Source organism: Lithobates pipiens, unplaced genomic scaffold (genome assembly GCF_037356315.1).
Source record: "Lithobates pipiens isolate NorthernLeopardFrog02 unplaced genomic scaffold, aLitPip1_a1.2 Scaffold_25, whole genome shotgun sequence".
NCBI lineage: Eukaryota > Metazoa > Chordata > Amphibia > Anura > Ranidae > Lithobates > Lithobates pipiens.
In genome coordinates this window covers 149916795-149940466 of record NW_027507787.1, presented here as the reverse complement: position 1 = coordinate 149940466, position 23672 = coordinate 149916795, and the positions used below count along the sequence as shown (strand labels likewise).

The 23672-nt window shown below is 39.1% G+C and overlaps 1 protein-coding gene across 6 annotated transcripts in view; it reads left to right on the top strand.

The window, feature by feature from the left end:
* The window catches only part of PLEKHS1 (pleckstrin homology domain containing S1), a 42339-nt gene that overhangs the window by 5229 nt on the left and 13438 nt on the right, over positions 1-23672 (top strand). For 4 of the 6 annotated variants that reach the window (XM_077454987.1, XM_077454986.1, XM_077454989.1 and 1 more), the window contains exons 2-12: positions 3060-3107; positions 4132-4196; positions 5662-5780; positions 6473-6610; positions 7721-7787; positions 7891-7950; positions 10272-10382; positions 11430-11495; positions 12092-12172; positions 13881-13961; positions 16095-16196. In XM_077454987.1, coding sequence (XP_077311113.1) covers positions 3077-3107; positions 4132-4196; positions 5662-5780; positions 6473-6610; positions 7721-7787; positions 7891-7950; positions 10272-10382; positions 11430-11495; positions 12092-12172; positions 13881-13961; positions 16095-16196 — 921 coding nt within the window. In that variant the 5' untranslated portion in view covers positions 3060-3076. The remainder of the gene's footprint in view (positions 1-3059; positions 3108-4131; positions 4197-5661; positions 5781-6472; positions 6611-7720; positions 7788-7890; positions 7951-10271; positions 10383-11429; positions 11496-12091; positions 12173-13880; positions 13962-16094; positions 16197-23672) is intronic. The other 2 variants (XM_077454988.1, XM_077454990.1) reach the window with 2 other exon arrangements.

The window sequence follows — 23672 nt, the reverse complement described above, 5'->3', positions numbered from 1 at the left end:
AATGCCGTCATTCGGCAATAGCGCGGATCCCAAGTGGTTAACAAAGGGGCTTACACTCCTTTCATTGATTAGGAGCAGCATCTGCTCGGTTTTCTCAGCTTAGAAGTGTGATGCAGGTTTTATACCTGTGCCACTCTTTGTTTATTTCCCTGTATGAGTGCAAATTTTATTAAATAATTACATATTTGGTTTATTTGAAAATAACAGTAATGCCCTGTACACACGATCGGATTTCCCGACAACAAATGTTGGATGTGAGCTTGTTGGCTGAAAGTCCAACCGTGTGTATGCTCCATCAAACATTTGTTGTCGGACTTTCTGCCAACAAATGTTGGCTAGCAGGTTCTCAAATTTTCCACCAACAAAACTGTTGTCGGAATTTCCGATCGTGTGTACACAAGTCCAACGCTCAAAAGTTCATGCATGCTCGGAATCAAGCAGAAGGAGCCACACTGGCTATTGAGCTTCCTTTTTCTCGGCTCATCGTACGTCTTGCATGTCACTGCGTTCCCCCGTTCGTAATTTTTGGCCAACATTTGTGTGACCGTGTGTATGCAAGACAAGTAGGAGCCAATATCCGAACAAAAATCCATGGTTTTGTTGTCAGAAAGTCTGATTGTGTGTATGGGGCATACGGTATGGCTGCATGCAAAGTCCTGTAGCCCATATTGACTTAGCTTACTGTAATCCAATCAGTTAGGGCTCTGTTGCTATGGATAACTGCACTTTCTACAGAACTACTTTTCTCTAGAGCAGTTCTGGATGGACAGTTGCATAATGGCTCTGTATGCAGTCTGTATCTTGGCTAAAAACACCAGAGGATCTGGATAGACAGTTGGATAAGTGGCTCTATATTCAAGTTGTGTCTGGACAGACAATTGGGTAGATGGCTTTATATTTAGGATGTACCATGGGCTATAAACCAGTAAGTCTGGATATAGTTGGGTAAATGGCTCTATATATAGGTTGTATTTTGGCTTTAAACAAGTGGCTCTGGGTGGACAGTTGGGTAAAGCATTCTACATGTAGGCTGTACGTAGGTCATTAAGCAGTAGGTGTGCATAGGCAGTTGGGTAGATGGCTCTATATTTAGGATGTATCTGGACTATAAATCAGTAGGTCTGGATACAGTTGGTAGACATAGCTCCCAACTGTCCCTGATTTCGAGGGACTGTCCCTGATTTGGAGCAATGTCTCTCGGTCCCTCTTTCCTCCTAATTTATCCCTCATTTTAGCCTGATCTATAGAGTTGTATAAAAAAGGCACTATTTATCTTTCAAAAAGTGTTTCCCAGTGCTAAACCTTTCACCCTATGTCTAAATTGCTGCATTTGTAAATTTCAAAAACCAATATAAAGGAATAGTAATGGTAAAAATAAGCACTTGCGGGCTTAACTAATAATTTTTTTGGCTAATTGTCCTTTAAGCGGGTGTGGGGGGGGAGGGGGGTGTGTCTAATGCTTACATACTCTAGCTAATAGGAGTCCCTCATTCCCATCTCAAAAAGTTGGGGGGTATGGGTAGGTGGCTCTGGATGTATGTAGGCTGTATATGGGCTATACAGCAGTGGCTCTGAATGTACAGTTGGATACATGGCTCTGTATTTAGACATCATTGACAAATCACTATGACCAATCATTATTTTTATGTAGCTCCAAGTAACTAATTTCACTGAACCTGGGTAATCACTTCGCTGTTATATATTCATCATTCTAGGGAAGAATAATTGCTACTGAGGAATATTTACATTCTCATGACAGTTTAGCTTGTTCAGCTGCATTTTTTTTTTTTAGGTAAAGTCCCCCATGCAACATTTATCACTAAAATATGCTGGCACAACACCTAAACAGTTATGTTCATGACTATGACTAAACTAAAAAAGGGTTAATATTTGCCACACCTTTGTGTAAGAGCCGGTTCTATTATATAACTGATTGCTGCTAAGTGCTCCTCACCAAGGTCAGTAACAAACAGTGAGCACCAAGGATAAGGAACATTAATCAAATAATTTGTTTTTCTGCACGCACACACACATATATATATATATATATATATATATATATATATATATATATATAGACTGACATTGAGCACCTCTAAAAACAAGCAGAAACTATCTAATCTGTTCTCAATATGACCATATTGGAGTGGCCTTTGCACCAGCCAGGTGGCATCATGGGGTGAAAAGAAAAACTGGGGACATCATTCTTTTTTTTTAAGTTTTAAATCGATCAAAGAAATATATGACCGAAACAAAGAATAATCTAGCAATTTGCTTTAGGAATTATTCAGCAATAATATTAATTAAAAATTCTGTGTTTTTTTTTAAAACTAAAACACAAACAGCAAAAGTTGGAAGACAATAGCCTGTTAATAACAAATCTGCCTGTTAATAACAAATCTGGCACATGTAAGTTTAGCATAGAATGATTCGCATCCTGGGCCAATCATCTTACCCTTTAATGCGTGTTACCGCACTCATTGATTTGTATAGGCTGGCAGTCACCTGTAACGCCTGGGTGCCACTGCCAAATGATGCTAAATTCTAACGGTTTACGCACAAATGTGACCCTTAATACTAACACTTTGTTTGATGAGATCATTACTTTTTTTATTATTCCCAATGGAATTAATTAAAAGTTTAATAATATATATATATAATATTGTCTATATATAGATGGATAATATATAATATAGCTATAAAGCTTTATATCTAGATATATAGATAGATAGATAGATAGATAGATAGATAGATAGATAGATAGATAGATAGATAGATAGATAGATAGATAGATAGATAGATATTTCTATCTATCTATCTATCTATATATATCTATATATATATATCTATATATATCTATAAAAGGTAGATAAGATAGATACCGTATATATTTAAAAAAATAAATGTTTATATATACAGTAAATTATAATGTATACTAATATACATATAATGTATATCTATCCCTGAGGTTCTGTATACCAATTCTCTCCCTTTTGTATACAATCTATGGAAATACACCAGCTAATCCAATATTGTTGACGATGCCATTCTCTTCGCAGGTAAAAATTGGTTCACAATGCCGCCAAAACGTTCCAGCGCAGAAATTGGTAAGATTTCAGCAATTTCATGCAGATTCTGTGGTTTTCAGACTCCACAGACTGAACTAATTATAAGTAGTCCAGAAATGGGAAATGATGGGGAAAATTACAGAGGTTGGAACCCTTCTCTACTAAAATAAGATTTTGTCTGGCGTTGTGTTATAAGATAGAATAAAAGGCAACAAGACAAATAGCAACTATCTTGCAAAACATTGCGAGTGGGAGCAAAATCAAATGTTATTATGCAATTTTCTCCAGGTTGAATGTCATTCAATGATTATTCACATACAATAGAGTAAATCAGGAAAATACTACGGGCCACTAGCTGGAGCTTAAATAAATACTTGTTTACTATGACCTTTAGCTTCATCTGCAATGCGGTATTTTCTTGATTTGTTCAATTTGACTTGAAGAGAAAATAGCTTTATACATTTGATATTGCCCCTATTCACGCTCACAACACAATGTACATGCAGTTTGTGAATTGCTTTTATATCTACACTTATATCTAAGTCTATTTTTCAGAATGCTTGGCATGATGCCTTGTAGTAGCAAAGTTTTTAACATGGAGATCCAGCCAGTAACCGCTGAAAACACTGAGACATTGCCTTCCAATTGGCAGTAGCATTGTCAGCCACCCTCGTGTGCGCTTTCAGAGGGCTGCTCAGCCACCTTCCTGATAGACTTGTTTAACAGGTTCAATGGCTGCCTGAAGGAGTGCACTGCACACAGTAGGCTAACAATGCTGTGTCCAATTGCAGAACAGCAGCTTAGCGCTGTCAACCGGCAACAGGAAGTGATGTTGCTGGCAGGATCTTCAGGGAAGAAACTTTGCAACAAACTCACAGAAAAAAAGATTTCCTCAAAAATAAAAAATACATACAGTGAGTCATGATACCAAACATACTGAAATGTAGATTTTTTTTTTTACCAAATAATCTTTAGGCATGTGATGAAAAATATACTTTTGGTAGTTAAGAAGTAACATTATTACATGTATTTTTAACATTATTAAATGTATTTTTATTCACAGATTGCACAATCATTAAAGAAGGATGTCTCATCAAGTCTCCACCCTCATACTTATGCAATAAAAGAGTAATGCATTTTGATATTATTTTGATATTATGTAGGTGATATCGGCTAAGCTTCATTTAGGCCTGGATCACACCTATGCATTTTTTAGTGCGTTTTCAGTTTTCCAGAAACACACTACAGTCCATTTAACATAGTTTCCTATGGATCATGTTCACATCTATGCATTTTATTGAAAGGGCCAGGGACTTTTTTCTGGTTTCTGGTTCCATAGACTTCAGTGGATCAAAAATGTGCATTGCAAACTGCAAAATGCACCCGGATTATGCAAACTGCAACCTGCATAGGTGTGAACCAGGCCGTTTATTAATTTATATTTACGGTTTTGGATTTCTAAAGGTTTTTCTTTTTTTCATAATCTCTTGTTACATAGGTTGAAAAAATTCCATTCAAGTTCAACCAATAATAAATTACTAAATCAATAAAAGACCTCTATTTAGAGATGCATATACCTAAAGCTGATCCAGAGGAAAGAAAAAAAAATTTAAAGCATGGTCCATTTGCTCCAGTGAGGGAAAACAAAATTCTTCCTTAACCCACAGGGCAATATTCCCTGGATCAACAATCTCTAGTGCTGTTACCTATTAATGTTATATTTTGTGCATTTAGGTATTCTTCCAGCTATTTTTTAAAACAATCAACTAAGCTGGCCAGAATAAGTTCCTGAGGAAGTCTATTCCATATTTTCACAGCTCTTACTGTGAAGAAGCCTTTCTGTTTGTGCAGATTAAACAATCCATTGCAGTCAAATTTTACAAGTGCCTCTAATCAGAGCTAGGTTCAAGAGTTAATTTCATTAGGAAATGTCACACGACAAGGCAATGCTTTTTGGGGTTAACAGACTTCCTTCATCAAGGTTTAGAATTTCTGAAGGGAATCTGGAGGGTCTCGGTCTTGATTTGGTTTAAAATTCTAACATTAAAGCGGTTCTGCACCTAAAAAAAAATATTAAAAGCCAGCAGCTACTAATATTGCAGCTGCTGACTTTTAATAAAATCACACTTACCTGTCCCAGGGTCCAGCGATGTTGGCGGCAGATGACGAGCGATCGCTCGTCTCGCTGCTGCCCCCGCCACCATCCTCTGTCAGGGAATCGGGAAGTGAAGCATTACAGCTTCACTGCCCGGTTCCCTACTGCGCATGCGCGAGTCGCGCTGCACGTCTCTTATGGTCCCCCACTGTGTCTCTGGGAACTGTGTGTTTCCCAGAACACAACGGGGGGGCGTCTGCGGCGGTCTGCCCGGAAGTGGGTGCAGATACCTGGATTATCCAGGTAACTGCACCCCCCTCCCCCCTGAAAGGTGCCGATTGTGGCACCGGAGGGGGGGAGGGATCAGATTAGCGGAACTTCCCCTTTAGGGTGAAGAACCGCTTTAAATTCTCAATGATAATAGAGGATAGGAATGTCATTAACAATATTACAAGCAGCTTCAGCCAGTTCATGTCATAATCCTTTGTTTCATTACAGGCATCATGGAAAGGACGTTTTTTTAAGCTCTGCAAAACCGCAGTGGATTCCTACTTCATCCGCTATTATGCCTATGATGGGGTGTCGATGGATTATAGAGGGGAAATTCCTGTTAGCGAGTAAGTGCACCTATGATTGAATTAATCATCTGAAAAATAGTTGTAACTTTGAAGGATGCCTCCCAGGGTAGAATGTAGCCTCGAAAGGAGGCCTCCCAGGGTAGATTGTAGCCTGAATGAGGCCTTCCAGGGTAGATTGTAGCCTTGAAGGAGGCCTCCCAAGGTAGAGTGTAGCCTTGAAGAAGGCCTCCCAGAGTAGATTGTAGCCTTGAAGGAGGCCTCCCGGGGTAGATTGTAGCCTTGAAGGAGGCCCTTCCGGGCTAGATTGTAGCCTTGAAGGAGGCCTCCCGGGGTAGATTGTAGCCTTGAAGGAGGCCTGCCGGGGTAGATTGTAGCCTTGAAGGAGGTCTCCCGGGGTAGATTGTGGCCTTGAAGGAGGCCTCCGGGGTAGATTGTAGCCTTGAAGGAGGCCTCCCGGGGTAGATTGTAGCCTTGAAGGAGGCCTCCCGGGATAGATTGTAGTCTTGAAGGAGGCCTCCCGGGGTAGATTGTAGCCTTGAAGGAGGCTTCCCGGGGTAGATTGTAGCTTTGAAGGAGGGCTTCCAGGTTAGAATGTAGCCTTGAAGGAGGCCTGGAATGGGACTGTCCTATTAAACACGAGGAAGTGTCTGCACAAACGATCAACTTAAATGAAAGTTATAGGATATATGTAAGTATGAAAAAAAATTACCCTTTTCACTTTTGTTTTGCAGCATAAAATCTATCGAGTTAGGATCTAATGCAATAGACAAGAATATGACCACCATCACAAATATGTTCAACAACAGTCCACAGAATGTTCTCTGCATCAAAACTAACAAAAGGGTCTTCTACCTGTTGGATGAGAATGTGTGAGTTCAATGTGTATTATTGGAGTCTCCATTAGCTAACTCTCATCTATTGAAATACTCTGCTCTGCTGGAGGATACTACTCCTTCCTCTCTCTAACTCTCCTCTCCTGAAATACTCTGCACTGTTGGACTCTGCCACTTCCTCTGCCTTACTGCTGCACCCTTTTATTTCTCGAGCACAGTCCCTGCAGAATGCTCAGTGTCATATTTTTATATTTCCTTACCTGACATTTTCATTTCTTCCTCGCGCTTATCATAATATATACAGTATATATTGAACATTTATTGCAACATTTCCTTTATACTGTCATGTATCACAATTATTTTTACGACTTTAATCTAGAAACAAGTGCTCTCTTAACTCAATAAACATTGTAACAAAAAAAAGTAAAAATACAAAACATTCAGAAAAGGCCATCTGTTAAATGCTTTTCATGAACAGAAGTCCACCCCCAAACTTCTTGCAAGCTGAATGCTCCACTCAGAACTGGTTAAACCTGTTGGTGCAACTTTGAGGGGTAACTTCCCAGCAGTATATCTCCTAAAATAACTGCACTTGTAGGAAAAAAAGACACTCAAAGTGAACATGTCTCCAAACCATATATTTTGCTTGTGTCTTGAACCAATACTCTGTACCAATGAGTCATGTCTTCTCGCTACCTTGCGTTAAAACTCACTGAGTGTTGAGTTTTAAGACACAAATCCAGCCTTTAGTTTTTGGATAAAATTTGAAAACATTACATTTATTTTTTTAAGTATTAAAAGTTAATATAAAGAGTGTTAACTTTCACACTGGAGGAATAACAAAAGGCAAGCGGGTCAACCTTGTTTATTGGTCGGGTAAGGTATATCTGTCTACTGTATATCTGTCTACTCTGAGATGTTTTAAAGATATAATGTCACTCCTAGCCAGCATATTGGTTGATTGTTGGTCTATGAGAGTTCAGTGAAAGCTTCAGCCTCAGCTAACAGTTGGAGGGGGTCTCTGAATAACCTTCATCCATGACGTGTTCAAGACAGGGATTCAGATTGTAGCTATATGTGAAGTTGAGAACCCCATTAGAAGGAGCATATGTCATTCATTATGTCCTTCTGTTTCTCTCATTTCAGGGAAAACATCAACAATTGGCAGAAATGTATCACAGATGTCTGGGTCAAAATCAACCAAAAAGAAAATGTAAGAAGTGTTAAATATATATGTATAATATAAAATATATCACAGCTTTGGATGTTCAACCTTTTCGTACTGGTATAACAGATGTCAATTTTTTTTTTTTAAGGTGGACGGACCACAAATTAAACATTCAGTCCTGGTTTCCCCTCCACCAGAGCCCCCTCAGGTAAGGCACCCCCTTCTAGAATTTGAAAAAAGTTTAAATATTAATAAGTAAATAGCTACGTTGTAATTCAAAATCTTTTTTAATAATTACATACAGAAATTAGCCAGGTATATCCTTTGAGTTCTCCAACTGTATATTAACTCATGCGCAGTTCTACTTAACACAGCTACAAAAGTGTATATGCACACACTCAGAGAAGCTTCTGTTCCGCCTCTCCTTTTCAGAGGATAACAGCATGTAAAAGGATGATGGCAGCACAAGTATAGAATAAGTACAGTAGATGTTAATTTGTCTCAACAAGAGGTCAGAGGAGCAGACAACGTGTTTTGGGTGCTCACCAATCTCTTTTCATTAGTATATTGGCAATAATAGATGAATGGAGATAATTCTGGACAGGTAACTTTAGAAAACGAGGATTAGGTAAATAGCAATAGAGATTGCCTACTTGACAGGCAACCCATATCCCCATTACCGCATGTTTATTTCCTTCATTTACATGTCTCGTACTATCTCCAATCTTCAGTCATTGCCATCATACAAGCCCTAATAAGGGGGGGATCTCTGAACCCCTTAACATGGTGGCTGTATTTTCTGAACTCCTTTTGGGAAAAATAAACCTTTACTGGATGTATTCTAGATGTGTGGTGCTCTCCTTCTTTGATATACTCTTTAGAAAATCAAATAAATGTCATACCGCGCTCTGAATAACCATATATGCATACATAAACAATAATAGTGCTAAAAATCATAAGTGGATTCATAAACATGCGTGCTGAAGTAATAATAATAAATGTCCACATAAACGATTTCCAAAGAAAATTAAATGTCCATAGACCACCATCAAAATCTTCTATCAACGTGAGCGATGAGAATTTTTGCGGACTGGGTGAGATAAATAGCGTCTTCCACCACCACCACCACCAGACAAACAATCTACTCGCCAGAAGAATTTGACACCTATTACAGGTAGTCAGACCAAGCGCAGATACCAGTAGGAGTATGCCTTCTGAATAGAGACTAAGTCCGTTTGAAAGTCCGTTAGTTTTGAACGTAATGACGTAAGATGGGACTAAAAAAGGAAGTTCAATAGCCAATAGCTTCCCTTGCGTCGTATTTGATCCGTCGGACCAGCATACAGACAAACGGTTTTCCTGATAGGAATTGAGTCCATCGGACAGATTTGAAACATGTTCTATTTATGGATTCGCCTGATTTTTTTAATGAAAAACGATTGGATTAGCCCACATACGATCGGTTTGTCCGATGGACTGATTCTGTCAGACATAGTCTGCCAGAAAGTCCGGTCGTGTGTACGTGGCATTAGAGGATTTTCAGCACAATTTTAATTCATTTACTTTGATTGTTTCAGGATATGCGTGGCTTATAGGTATTTCCTATATTTTTTTTCATTTTTCTTTTTATACTCTTTAGTATGCTCTGAAGAACACCCCGCAACCTTCAAAAGTTGGAGGTGAAGCTTAATTTTGTTTACATTTTAGTCCAACGCTTGACCAACATGAAATTAAAGCTCACCCCAATTTGTGCAGCTCTATAGCACTTGATCTCTATGTATGAGGTCCCTTAGAACACTAATGTGACTTCTAACAGCAAAAAATGCTTTGTGACCAGGAATGGAAAAGTAGAAATTATTTAGGAAAACATTAAAGGAAACCTGACGATCATGTCTATATGAGTTTGTTAACCATCCCATTCTAAAACCACGGATAGCCTCCACCTCTTTGGGAGGGCTTTCTGAAAGGTTTTGGAGGGTGTCTTTAGCAATTTGTGCCCATTTGTGAGGTCAGGAACTGAAATTGGATGAGAAGACCTGACTCACAATTGGTATTCTAATTCATCCCAAAGGTGTTTAGTAGGGCTCTATTCAGGACACTTGAGTTGCTCCACACCAAACTGGTCAAACCATGACTTTATGGAGCTGTCTTTGTGCACAGCCATGGTAAAACCAAAAAGGGCCTTCACTAAACTGTTACCACAAGGTGGGAAACACACAATGGGGGAGTGCAGAATTGGGTGCAGCTGTGCATGACTTCTAACGAGCTTCTAACTTCAGCTTGTTCAATTCAACTTTGACAATAAAACCTGGAAGCTTATTGGTTTCTATGCAACGCTGCACCAGATTTTGCACTCTCCAGTTTTAGTAAAGCTCCCATAATGTCTTTGTGTTTTGTAGTATTCACAGTACCTCTGGAAACACCAGAACTCAATCATTTGGAGGGGTATCCCCATACATTTGGCCATATATCAACCTCAGTTTTACCCCACTTGAACTTTTGGTCCAACTCTAGTTTTGTATTTTCCAGCCTAGGTGGCCTAAAGAATTCAGACCCTTAGCAGTCTATCCAGTCGAAAGCCGCCAAGCAGCTGTACAATTTGTACGATCTGAGATATATGAAAAGCAAGCAGTGGTGATGGTAAATGGTGCTTTATTTTGTCATGGCTGCCCTATGATAACGACAACTTCATCAAGCTTCTGGCATGCTCAGATCTGTAATTTTCACCATTAATTTATAGACAAAAAATGTAATCGATAAATAAAATAAAATCGAATCTGTATCCTTAAAAAATAGCCTGCAAAATCAGGATTCGCTTGCCTGTAAAATTTGCACAAATTTTTGCGTAGTTATGAATTCAGTTACAGACAGTACAGGCATGGGATATGTTTTTTGCAATCATCGTATCTAAAGAGCTGTACAGATCTGGAAAATTATTTCAGCTGTGCCATGAGGATGTCAAATATAGACTCCTCACTAAGCATTTGCTTCTGAAGCCACAAAGGCAGATATAAAAGACACAAATCTTGCAGCTCTGATAGTCATCAATATGTAATTTCATGTACTTTTTTAAACATTAATTTGAAAGTATTTGAATTTTACTTAGTATAAGCCTCTTACAATTCCTGCACACCAGATTACAGACTTGGAGAGGGGGGAGAAGGACAAGGAGCCAATTGATTCATTTACTAACGAGAAGCATGTTGATAGGAGGAAAGAGCAGAGTGACAGAGTGGTGAGCTTATCAGTCCTCTGCTTCTCTTTTCACTGTCCATTCACAGGCAGATTTGGGTCCCAGGATGATGCTGGCTATAACCACACTTTGGCCTCCAGAAGTTAGTACAGTTCTAATGCCATTGCCCATGCACTTGTTTACGTACATCCCTAAGGGGGAGTACAGCCATAGGGGGCCCCCTGGTGGTAGAAGAATATTTGACATACTGGGCTATATATACATTGGTGCAACCAGCTAAATGGATACATGGTCGTGCAGTTTAATTTTGTTATTAACCTATCTCACAAACCTTCAGGTGCTCAACCTTCCAAATAATTGATCCCATGCCTGTATAAGAAACAAATTTGGCAAGAGTTATTATATACAATTTATCCAACGATGCTTAGTCCACAATAAAAAAAAAACCTAAATGTAGATTTTTCTAAACATTCTGCATTTGTTTTTATACACAGGATGAAGTTACAAGACCCAAATCCTACCCCGACGACCACCCCTGTTCTTGCTCACCTCTGCTGGATGTAAGTCCTACATTTAAGTCACCTTTATCTGATTTTCTCTGTGAAAAGTACACACAGAGCCCGGGATATTATTATCCAGTGCAGATTACACTCATTTTCAATGAAATGATCATGAAATTATCTAGAAATAGTTACTTATTAATTCAGCGCCCATGGTAAATACACAGATGAAATACATATATGGAATTTATTTTATCCTCCAAAGTATTTGGATATCTGTCCATCCAGAGGTACGCAGCTCTGCCATATAATACAGCCTCATCTGGCAGGGCAGGAGACTTGGCTTTCCTCTGCTGCAGTTAAGCAACAACTGAAGGTCTTGGACCTCCTTTAACCTGTGATTGGCAACTGAACGAAAAGTACCAGACTGATGTGCTTATCTCTCTAGTTTCTTCACCAATCATGTTCCTTTTTAGTTTTATTTTATTTTTTTATCTGTACTGGACTATGTGCTAGCAGGAACTGGAGTTCTGCTTTAAACCATATTTTATAACTGAAGAGAAGCTGAAAAGTGATTTAATTAAATATGAGTGTCATTGTAGAGCAAAGTGTATAAATAGGAAATATAATATATAAATATACACATTTGTATTCAGACACAGGATAGACAGCGATGCCACACTGATCCAAATTCAAGGATAGAAATTCCAGACTGCAAGCCTTTAAATCCTTTGACGGTAAGAATACCAAAAAAAAATTCTTCCTTTTATTATGCCCACATCAGCTTCATTCAGAGCAGAAAAAAAGACTACACTATTGTAAATTTATTCAAAAAAAAATACTATCGGGTTAATTTACTAAAGCTGAAGCACTCAGAATCTAGTGCAGCTTTGTATGGTAACAAATCAGCTTCTAACTTCAGTTTGTTCAATTAAGCTTTGACAAAATACAAACCTGGAAGCTTATAGGTTCCTATGTAGAGCTGCACCAGATTTTGCACTCTCCAGTTTTAGTAAATCAATTACTATGGATCATGCCCCGAATCATATATTATTATTTTTTCTAAAAAATAAAGTTCAAACTTGTCATTGATTTAATAAAAAATCTATAAAATGAAAGTGGACATACCCCATAGATATATTAATGCAGAATGTTTTGGAGTTTAGGTGACACCCGTTAGTGGCTTAATTTAAAGTGTATCTAAAACGATCTTTTTAAGCTTTGAATATAATGTGGAAGGGTTATTGCATGATATTATTTAATATTTATTTAATATTGTTTTTATTATCTAATAGCATGGTGGTGGAGGAGATATGAAGAATCTGAATATTGGGTTGGCAGATTCTACACACTGAGATATTTCCTCAATTGTCTTGTGTTGTGATGAGGATGAGAGAGTCTAGACCTGTACAGCCACACTGTAATATTCTAGTCCAGACACAATTTTATTCCAGTGATAGATCGTTTACAAAAGCCAGCAATTTATGGGGGATGTACTCCCTAGGACTAAAATGTAACATAAGTTATGCAATATAATAGAATTATTATTTGTATCTTCCTATTTTTATGTAGCATAAATGAATCAACAAAACAAAGGTATTAATTACTATTTTTTAAGTTACTATTTTTATGTAACATAAATCTATCAATCTTTTTTTATAAATGATTATCACTTATCAATCAATATTATTTTGATGTCACTATTTAGCCCTGGAGAAGGGAGCAGTCCCTGAAATGAGTTGGCTTGGTAAACCTTTTTTCTTTGGAATAAACGTGTGTATCTGGACTGGAGTCTTGAATCTTAAATCATGTCAACAATACTAAAGTATGGGCAGTGCCCCTTACATAATTTAAGATGCAAGAGAAGCAAGATATATTACACATCAAGATCAGATTTGCTATTGCTATTAGCAGTCACAGTGCTGGTCAGCTCTTTCTCGTCTTACATCCTCTTTCAGGGCAGAATTACAGTTTCTAAACCCCAGGTGCCCAAATAGTGGCCTGAGTGTGATGGTACTGTGTGGTACTTGGGCCCCCGCAGACAGGGATTTGACTTGGTGCTTACTGAAACCAGTGAGGAAAAATATACTTTAGATTGGCCTTAAACTGGCAAATGGTTTGGTTTATTTTTTTTTAGCTATCTATTTTTTTTAATGTATTTTCCTCCTTAATGGATCTTGCTGAGAGAAATATTAAATGTGAAACAAGACATTTTTGAGAGGGGCATAGGGAGCAAAAAAAAAAAAAATGGAAGCCTTGACTTTTATTTTATTTATTTTTTTATCTGTACTGGACTATGTGCTAGCAGGAACTGGAGTTCTGCTTTAAACCATATTTTATAACTGAAGAGAAACTGAAGAGTGATTTCATTTAATATGAGTGTCATTGTAGAACAAAGTGTATAAATGGGAAATATAATATATACATATACACATTTGTATTCAGACACAGGATAGACAGCGATGTTACACTGATCCAAATTCAAGGAAAGAAATTACAGACTGCAAGCCTTTAAATCCTTTGATGGTAAGAATACCAAAAAATGTTCTTCCTTTTATTATGCCCACGTCAGCTTCATTCAGAGCAGAAAAAAGACTATACTACTGCAAAATTTTTTTTTTTTAATTACTATTGGGTTAATTTACTAAAACGGAAGCACTCAGAATCAGGTGCAGCTGTGCATGGTAGCAAATCAGCTTCTAACTTCAGTTTGTTCAATTAAGCTTTGACAAAATACAAACCTGAAAGCTGATTGGTTCCTATGTAGAGTAGCACCAGATTTTACACTCTCTAATTTTAGTAAATCAATTCCTATGGATCATTTATATTATAATTTTTTTCTAATAAATAAAGTCCAAACTTGTCTTTTATTTTTTTTTAAATCTACAAAATGACATATCCCATAGATATATTAATGCAGAATTTATTTTATATTGTTTTTTTTATTATCTAATAGCATGGTGGTGGAGGAGATATGAAGAATCAGAATTTTGGGTTGGCGGCTTTTACACACTGAGGGATTTCCTCAGTTGTCTTGTGTTGTGATGAGGATGAGTGAGGCTAGATCTGTAAAGCCACACTGTAATATTCAAATCCAGACACAATTTTATTCCACTGATAGATCGTTTACAAAAGCCAACAATTTATGGGGGATGTACTCCCTAGATCTAAAATGTAACATAAATTATGCAATATAATATAATTATTATTTGTATCTTCCTATTTTTATGTAGCATAAATTAATCAACAAAACAAAGATATTAACTATTATTTTTTAAGTTCTATTTTTATGTAACATAAATCTATTAATATTATTTTATAAATGATTATCACTGATCAATCAATATTATTTATTGTAACTATTTAGCCCTGGCGAAGGGGGCAGCCCCTGAAATGAGTTGGCTTTGTAAACCTTTATTCTTTGGAATAAACGTGTATCTGGACTTGAGTCTTGAAGTCAAAGTCTTGAGTCATGTCAACAATACTAAAATACGAGAAGAGCCACTTACATAGTTTAAGATGCAAGAGAAACAAGATATATTACACATCAAGATCAGATTTGCTATTGCTATTAGCAGTCTCAGTGCTGGTCAGATCTTTCTCATCTTACATCCTCTTTCACGGCAAAATTACAGTTTCTAAACCCTAGGTGCCCAAATAATGGCCTGAGTGTGGTGGTACTGCGTGGTACTTGGGCCCCCGTAGACAGAGATTTGTCTTGGTGTTTACTGAAACTAGTAAGGAAAAATATACTTATATACTATATACTACATATATAATATACTTATTTTTTTTAGCTTTCTATCTACTTTTTTATGCGTTTTCCTCTTTTTTAATGGACCTTGCTGAGAGAAATATTAAATGCGGAACAAGCCATTTTTGAGCGGGGCATAGGAAGCTAAAAAAAAAAAATATGTAAGCCTTGACTTAAATGGATAGTTAATAGAGATCTCTAGCAGTCTTACATAATGGGGTTGATTTACAAAAACTGGAAAGTCTGGTGCAGCTATGCAGCTTCTAACTTCAGCTTGTTCAGTTAAGCTTTGACAATAAAACCTGGAAGGTGATTGGTTTTTGGTGCAGAGTTACACCAGATTTTGCACTCTCCAGTTTTAGTAAATCCCCTCAGTGGGTCACCAGGCTTCTCCTGAAGCAATTTCCCAGTCTCCAGCAACTCCTATATATGTTTACAGTCTCTGACCATCTCCTGATTCATGTCTTTCTACCGTGTTGCATTGATTGAAAATTCTGTGTGGCCCTTTTGTGCCTGTAATTGGGGGTCCTTTTATCAATTTAGTTAACCATAACTGTTCTTAAGCTGTTCTTAAGCTATAGGTCATGCTACCATGACAGGCAAATTGACCAAATCTACTATTAAGAAGTATTGTTGAGGCAGTGCTACCTATGTAGGATTTCAAAAAGGTCAAAAGTCAAAGGGAGGGTCCTAACCCCTGTAAGGTTTATTTTTGCCATCTGTGTCCCATTAGGGATATTTCCCTTCACTTCCTGTCCAATAGCCAAAACAGGAAGTGAGAGGAGATCCCTTCAAACCTACTTTATGCATTTAAAAAGTATTAAGGAGCAGTAAAAAAATAATTTTATTTTCTGATATGTTCTAGTATATGTTGCAAATATATATTGTGTTTTTCCATTGTGTAGACAGAGCCCGCAGAACGAAAGAGATCTCAAACATGTTCTGATGCCATACCAGCCAGGAACTCGCTAAAGAACGAATTTAGAAGATTGTACCTCGCAGATCAGGTAATATAAATTAAGTCAATGGAAACCCTAAGACCCCCTTAACACTGAGGCATTTTTCTGACACTTTAGCGCTAAAAATAGTGCCTGTAAAGCGCCTAAAAAATGCCTCATCTGCAGTCCCAGTGTGAAAGCCCAAGTGCTTTCACACTGGGTCGCTGTGCCGGCAGGATGTTAAAAAAGTCCTGCAAGCAGCATCTTTGGGGCGGTGGAGGAGCAGTGTATACACCGATCCTCCGCTGCCCCGTCCATTGAAATGAATGGACACAGCTGCCAAAGCACCTGCAAAGCGCTTCAGCAGTGGCGCTACATGGGCGCTATTAACCCTTTCCTGTGCTGTTAGCGGGTGTTAAAAGCTCCCCGCTAGCGGCCAAAAACTGCCGGTACAGCAGCTCTAAAAATAGGATTTTTAAAACAGCTTACCTGTAAAATCCTTTTCTTTGAAATACATCACGGGACACAGAGCCATAGTAGTTGCTATTGGGTTATAGGCCAACTTCATGTGATGAACACTGGCACACCCTAAGACAAAAAGTCCACTCCTTATATAACCCCTCCCACTACTGGGAGTACCTCAGTTTTGTAGCAAAGCAATACACGTGTATACCAAAAGAAGGGGGAGACCTCTGTGTCCTGTGATGTACTTCAAAGAAAAGGATTTTTCAGGTAAGCTGTTTTAAAAATCCTATTTTCTTATCGTACATCACGGGACACAGAGCCATAGTAGTTACTATGTGGGATGTCCCATAGCAATGCCAACTGAAGGGAGGGAGACACAACAAAAGTAGGGCACTAAGAGACTAGAGGACTTATACTGCACCCTGGAGTACATTGCGCCCAAAGGCGATATCCTCATGACCTTTTACATCTACTTGAGAGAATCTGGTAAATGTATGGACTGAAGACCAAGTTGCAGCCTTGCAGATCTGCAGGCTTGGTGATGCACTGCCCAGGAAATACTATCCTCCCTGGTGGAGTGCGCTTTAATATGAAAAGGTGGAATTTTCCTTTTTAAATCATTTTTACCACTAACTAACCTTTTAAGCTTGAATAATAACTTGACGAATCCATTTAGAAATAGTAGATTTCAACGCTGCCTGTCTTCTTTGAGGACCTTCTGGCAACACAAACAAAACATCTGTTTTACGAATCTGAGTCAAAAAGACCTTGACTGCTCTCACCACATCAAGAGAATGTAGTGACCTTTCTTTCGCAGAACGAGGTTCTGGAAAAAATTAAGGCAGAATAATATCCTGGTTTAAAGAAAACCTGGCACAACCTTCAGTAGGAAATTAGGATGAGGACGCAACACAACCTTATTCTTATGAATAATCAAATATGGCTCTTTATAAGAAAGAGCAGCCAACTCTTGCAGAAGATATGGCAACAGAAAAAAGGGCTGTTTCTGTAATGCCGACAGGATAAATTCAAGTACCAAGAGTTCAGGGGTGACCTAACTGGAGGTTTAATCCATGTTACCCCCTGAATAAAGCTACAAACCAGACAGTGTGAAGAAAGTGGTCATTGAAAAAACACCAATAAGGCCGACACCTGGCCTTTGATAGTACTCAAGGCCAGATTCATTTCTAATCCCATCTGTAGAAATTCAAGGATCCTACCTATGACATATTTCCATAGGATAAAGTGTTGAAAACTTGGAGGAAAAAACTGTTTATCTGGGTGCTCCCCATCAGAATACATACACTTTTTTAGTAAGGAATGTATAGGAAAAGCATGAATAGTTTGGGGAGGCTTTAGCAAACACATACCAGAAGTGGGCTCATCAACTGACTCCGCTACTGGCAGCAAAAATGAGGAGCAGACCAATTCAGTGAGAGATTGTACCAACAACCTTTCTTGTGAACCTGATCCCTCTGTATTAGGCTCTTCGGAAGAGGAGTCACTAGCTTCTTCCTGGTCCCTTGAGAGAAATTCATCACCCCCCCCCCCCCCCGTTCCTCAGTTTGAGGGTCCTGGGTAATGGACGGGACCAGTTACCCTTAGTCCCACTCTGGGATGCGATTAAGACATCAATTGTTTTGTTCCAAGCCTAAAATGGTTGAGGAAAAAAAAACGTTTAGTAATATATACAGGGGCTGTTTGTTAAGAGCAGCTGCAACACCTGACACTCCTGATGGGTCACTCTGATCAGCCAAATCACTCTCAGGGGAGGAAGCCATCTTTTTTTAGATGGTTCTAGGCTTCCTTGTGGCTGTAGAAGTCTTTCTAGAGCCCTTTTTTAAGGTGCTTTTACCCCTCCTTCCGACAATAGCCCGATGCACAAAGCAGAGGTACTACCAGAAGGAACGCACCCACTGCTTGAGCAATAGTCCAGCCCTGCCACTGCTATTAATGCTCAGCCTGATGCAATAGTAAATGCGTCAAAAGGAATGCCTGTGTCAACAAACCTCTTTCACTAAATTAAAGGAAACATTCATAAAAAAAATTTAAAAAATTCTTAGAAAACTCCACTTACCTTTCCCGCCACAGGGTTTTCTGTGGTAAAACCATAAGACCGTTAACAAACCTTCAGGAGCTGGGGACCCCCTGGGAATCCCACAATCCTGGACCTGTAATAGCACCACCGCCAGTAAAGCTTTATGGCCTTAATACCAAAAGTACTGGAAGCGTTTACAGGCAAAACCTAATTTCTTCAGACACGAGGCCCGGGTAACATTCACTTCGGCCAAAAAGACACTTTGAATGGATCCGGCTGCATGGCTAGCCCCAGCACGATTTGCTCCAGTGGAGCTCAGCACAGCACATCTTATATACTTCTATACTCGTGACCAACACCTTAGACACTGGCGAAAAAACTGAGGTACTCCCAGTAGTGGGAGGGGTTATATAGGGAGTAAACTTTTTGTCTTAGGGCATGCCAGTGTCCATCACCTGAAGCTGGCCTATAACCCATATAGTAACTACTATGGCTCTGTGTCCGTGATGTACGATAAGAAATTAGATGCGCTTTACCGCTAACGCAGCCGCGGCTGCAATGTGAAAGGGCAACTGAATAACATTTAGTTTGATAAAACACTGTAAATCATAAACAGTTGCTATTTTTTAATATATAAAATACTGTTTAACCTATTTTATTATTTGTTTCATCTTGATTCTGATCTCACTGCAAAATGAGTTCAGGTGTTTCCAGTGAGGGATTCCATTATTACCACAACATACAAAGTTATTTTTGGTGAAGGCCCTTTTCTGTTCCACCATGACTGTGCCCCTGTGTACACAGAAAGCTTCATAAAGACATGGTTTGACTAGTTTGGTGTGATGGATAAGAAGACCTAGTTTGCAATTGGTGTTCTGATTCATCCCAAAGGTGTTTAGAACATTTGAAGTCAGGGCTCTGTGCAGGTCACTGAAGTTCCTCTACACCAAAATGGTCAATCCATGTTTTTATGGAGCTGATTTTACCAGCGAAAAAAGGGGAAAAAACTGCGCTACGGACTACAAATGGTATTGAACGGAAGCTGCAATTCAAAATGTACACCAAGAATACACCAAACAGAAATAGAAAAAAGAAAGAACTGCGCTAACCACGAATACCCAAATGTGAGTAGGGTATGTATATGTGCCAGACCCACGATATGGGTCTTAGTGTCTTAATATCTCCAAGACCACCTCCAAAGTATAATGAAAACCATATACAAATAAGTGCAATTTAAATGCAAAAACAAACCATAAATACGTGTCAAGAGTGTGAGTTCCCCAAACACAGTATGAGTAAATCAAACTCAGTGCATATACCTCTAAAAATAAAGAATTAAAAAATAGAATAGAATATGAAAAAAAATATTTGCAATTTTTTTACATAAATGAAATATCAAGAAAAAAAAAAAAAAAAAAATTATATTTAGAGACACCCTATATAATGTCCATATAGTTATATGTCAAAAAAGATAATAATAAAATGTCCATATAGTAAACAAACACCAGTGAAGTAAAACTTCAAGTGGAGTGCAGCAGTGAAGGACAAACTTCAAACAGCTGAGTTATAAGTACACAAAATGAAATCTTCTCCAAAGATGTATTGTGCTTTTCCCAACACCGAATGAGTGAATTGGCTTCTTACCAGATCCAAGCGACCCCCCGTTACAGAGGGTCACCACAGGCGACAATAGTCAAAGAGTATCCGGATAGCGATTCCTCCTCAAGCGATCCTGGATCTTTCACGCGGTAGGGTTATGGCTGTTATTCCACATATCACTCCCAACTCAACGTGGTATCACATAGGGAAAAACATAGGCTCCAGATAGTGTAAAACCAAAAGACTTTAATTTGCAAAAACGAACGTGTACACTTACATAAAAGACTTTAAAAGCAGGTTCAAAACAGAAGCGTGCACCGGCCGGATGCACGCCAACGCAGAGACCGACCCGTCCTTCCTGGTCCAAAAAGCACGAACACGACTGGGGTGACGTCGACACGTTCGCACTGCCCTACGCGTTTCGTAATAATTTACGTCGTCCAGGGGCACGGGCGGCGTGCGACGTCACCCCTTTTATAACAATCAACTTAACCAAGCCTCGCTTTGGGTCAGCGGCCATCTTAGATATCACTTAAGCATTAGGAATCAATGACCATGGGCCAAGCCTCACTATCAATCACGAACGTCAGATGTACGTGTCTGCAACGAACGTCCTATGATTGTAGACCATACCTCGTTTCCATACGAACGTCATATGGTCATAAACCAAGCCTCACTTCCAGGTAATGACCCTATTGGACGAGAGACGTGGCAAATGCCCTCATTTCAAACTACCCTTCCTATGTCCAGAAATAGGGCATAGTGTAGGTCAAAAAAGAGGGTGAACTAAAGCAAAAAATCAATAAAATGAGAAATAGTGATAGATAATAATAGAATAAAACCAAAAAATAAAATAAAATAAAATAAAGTAAAATACCGCAAATTGGTATAGAAATACACCAAAAAAATATTTTGCGTTTCTTGATGTATTTGTATGTCCATCAAATACAGTTAAAAACTGGGGCTACTGTAAACATATGTTTCAAAAACCTTTCTGACTCACGTTTTACCCAGAGATTAGCCTAGGGCATCCCAAACAGATATCAAGGAATGCAATTAGCCGTGAGTCCCCACATCTAGAGGGCCGCCAAACCCAAAGCCAGGCCTGCCATCTAAAAGGGGCCAAAAAGGAGAAAAACAGGGATATGTTCTACAATAATACATACCAAAATAAAACAGCAAGAAAAAAGTACAGTAAAATGGTATTTCACAGAAAATGATACAAGAGCCATGGTAGAGAAGCATTATATCAAACAGGTCACCTCAAGAGTTATTAATAAAGGCATTTACATCGGTGTCCACATTAAGGCCAAACGGAACATATGTTTTTAATTTATGAATCCAGGCCATTTCGAGCTTGGATATTTCCCTAACCAGGGACCCTCCCCTCCAGTGGGGCCTATATTTGTCTAAACCGACAAATAGGGTGCCTGATGGGTCTCTCTTATGTGTCTGGTCATAGTGTCTGGACACAGGGTGTTTATCAAACCCACGTCTGATGTTGCCTATGTGTTCGTTCAGCCTGACGCGGAGTGCCCTCTTGGTCCGCCCTATGTACTGGAGGGCACTGTAAAAGGTAAACCACAGCCTCCGAAGAGCAAGTGATGAAAGACTCTATTTCGTATGTTCTAGAGGTGCTTGAAGATGCAATGCTAGAAATCTTAGTGCCCCTATGTAGATTCAGGGTACAGACCTGACAGTTCTTACATTTATAGTAACCAATTAGATTTTGAAAGAAGCACCTATTGGCCCTAGGCGGGTCTTGTACACTGGGGGCAATCTTGTTTCCCAGTGAAGAGGCCCCTTTGAAAATTATTTGGGGTTTAACAGGTAGAATTGGATTCAAAACATGGTCACTAGTGAGTAAGTGCCAATGTTTTTGAATCAAATTTCTTACACCGCGATGTTGGACTGAGAAAGTCGTAACAAACGGTACACCACCCTGTATGTAAGCCCTAGCACTTTGTCTATCTGCCAGTAGTGAAGATCTATCTCTAGTCCGGGCAGTCTTCATGGTTGCATCAAGGGAAACGGGATCATATCCCTTTTCCAAAAATCTACCTGCCAAAATCGCTGCCTGTTCATCATATTTTGCAATGTCCGAACAGTTCCGTCTGAGGCGTAAAAATTGCCCCAGGGGAACAGCTTTTAGCCAAGGTTGAAAGTGGCAACTATCGGTAGGGATATACGAGTTCCTATCGGTGGATTTAAAATATGTGGATGTGATGAACTCATTTCCAACCCTCCTGATATTGAGATCAAGGAAATTGACCTCATCCTGGCTGGCCTCAAAACTAAATTTGATCCCTCTGTTGTTTTCATTTAAACTATCCATGAACGACCGCAAATCTGGCTCTGTTCCTTCCCAAAGGAGGAGGACATCATCGATATACCTCGCCCACAGGACTATCTCAGACCTTCTAGGGGCATCAATGATGTCCTCCTCCCATTTGGCCATGAAAAGGTTGGCCAAGCTGGGGGCATATTTTGCCCCCATGGCCACACCCCTGTCCTGGCGATAAAATTGCTGGTCAAACCAGAAATAGTTGTGTCCGGCCGCATATTCCAGAAGTTCTATTAGGAAATCAATCTGAGGTGAAGGAAGACCCGACCCCCTCTCTAGGAATAGTCTCACTGCCTCCACTCCAAAATATTTTTTTGGTGTATTTCTATACCAATTTGCGGTATTTTACTTTATTTTATTTTATTTTTTGGTTTTATTCTATTATTATCTATCACTATTTCTCATTTTATTGATTTTTTGCTTTAGTTCACCCTCTTTTTTGACCTACACTATGCCCTATTTCTGGACATAGGAAGGGTAGTTTGAAATGAGGGCATTTGCCACGTCTCTCGTCCAATAGGGTCATTACCTGGAAGTGAGGCTTGGTTTATGACCATATGACGTTCGTATGGAAACGAGGTATGGTCTACAATCATAGGACGTTCGTTGCAGACACGTACATCTGACGTTCGTGATTGATAGTGAGGCTTGGCCCATGGTCATTGATTCCTAATGCTTAAGTGATATCTAAGATGGCCGCTGACCCAAAGCGAGGCTTGGTTAAGTTGATTGTTATAAAAGGGGTGACGTCGCACGCCGCCCGTGCCCCTGGACGACGTAAATTATTACGAAACGCGTAGGGCGGTGCGAACGTGTCGACGTCACCCCAGTCGTGTTCGTGCTTTTTGGACCAGGAAGGACGGGTCGGTCTCTGCGTTGGCGTGCATCCGGCCGGTGCACGCTTCTGTTTTGAACCTGCTTTTAAAGTCTTTTATGTAAGTGTACACGTTCGTTTTTGCAAATTAAAGTCTTTTGGTTTTACACTATCTGGAGCCTATGTTTTTCCCTATGTGATACCACGTTGAGTTGGGAGTGATATGTGGAATAACAGCCATAACCCTACCGCGTGAAAGATCCAGGATCGCTTGAGGAGGAATCG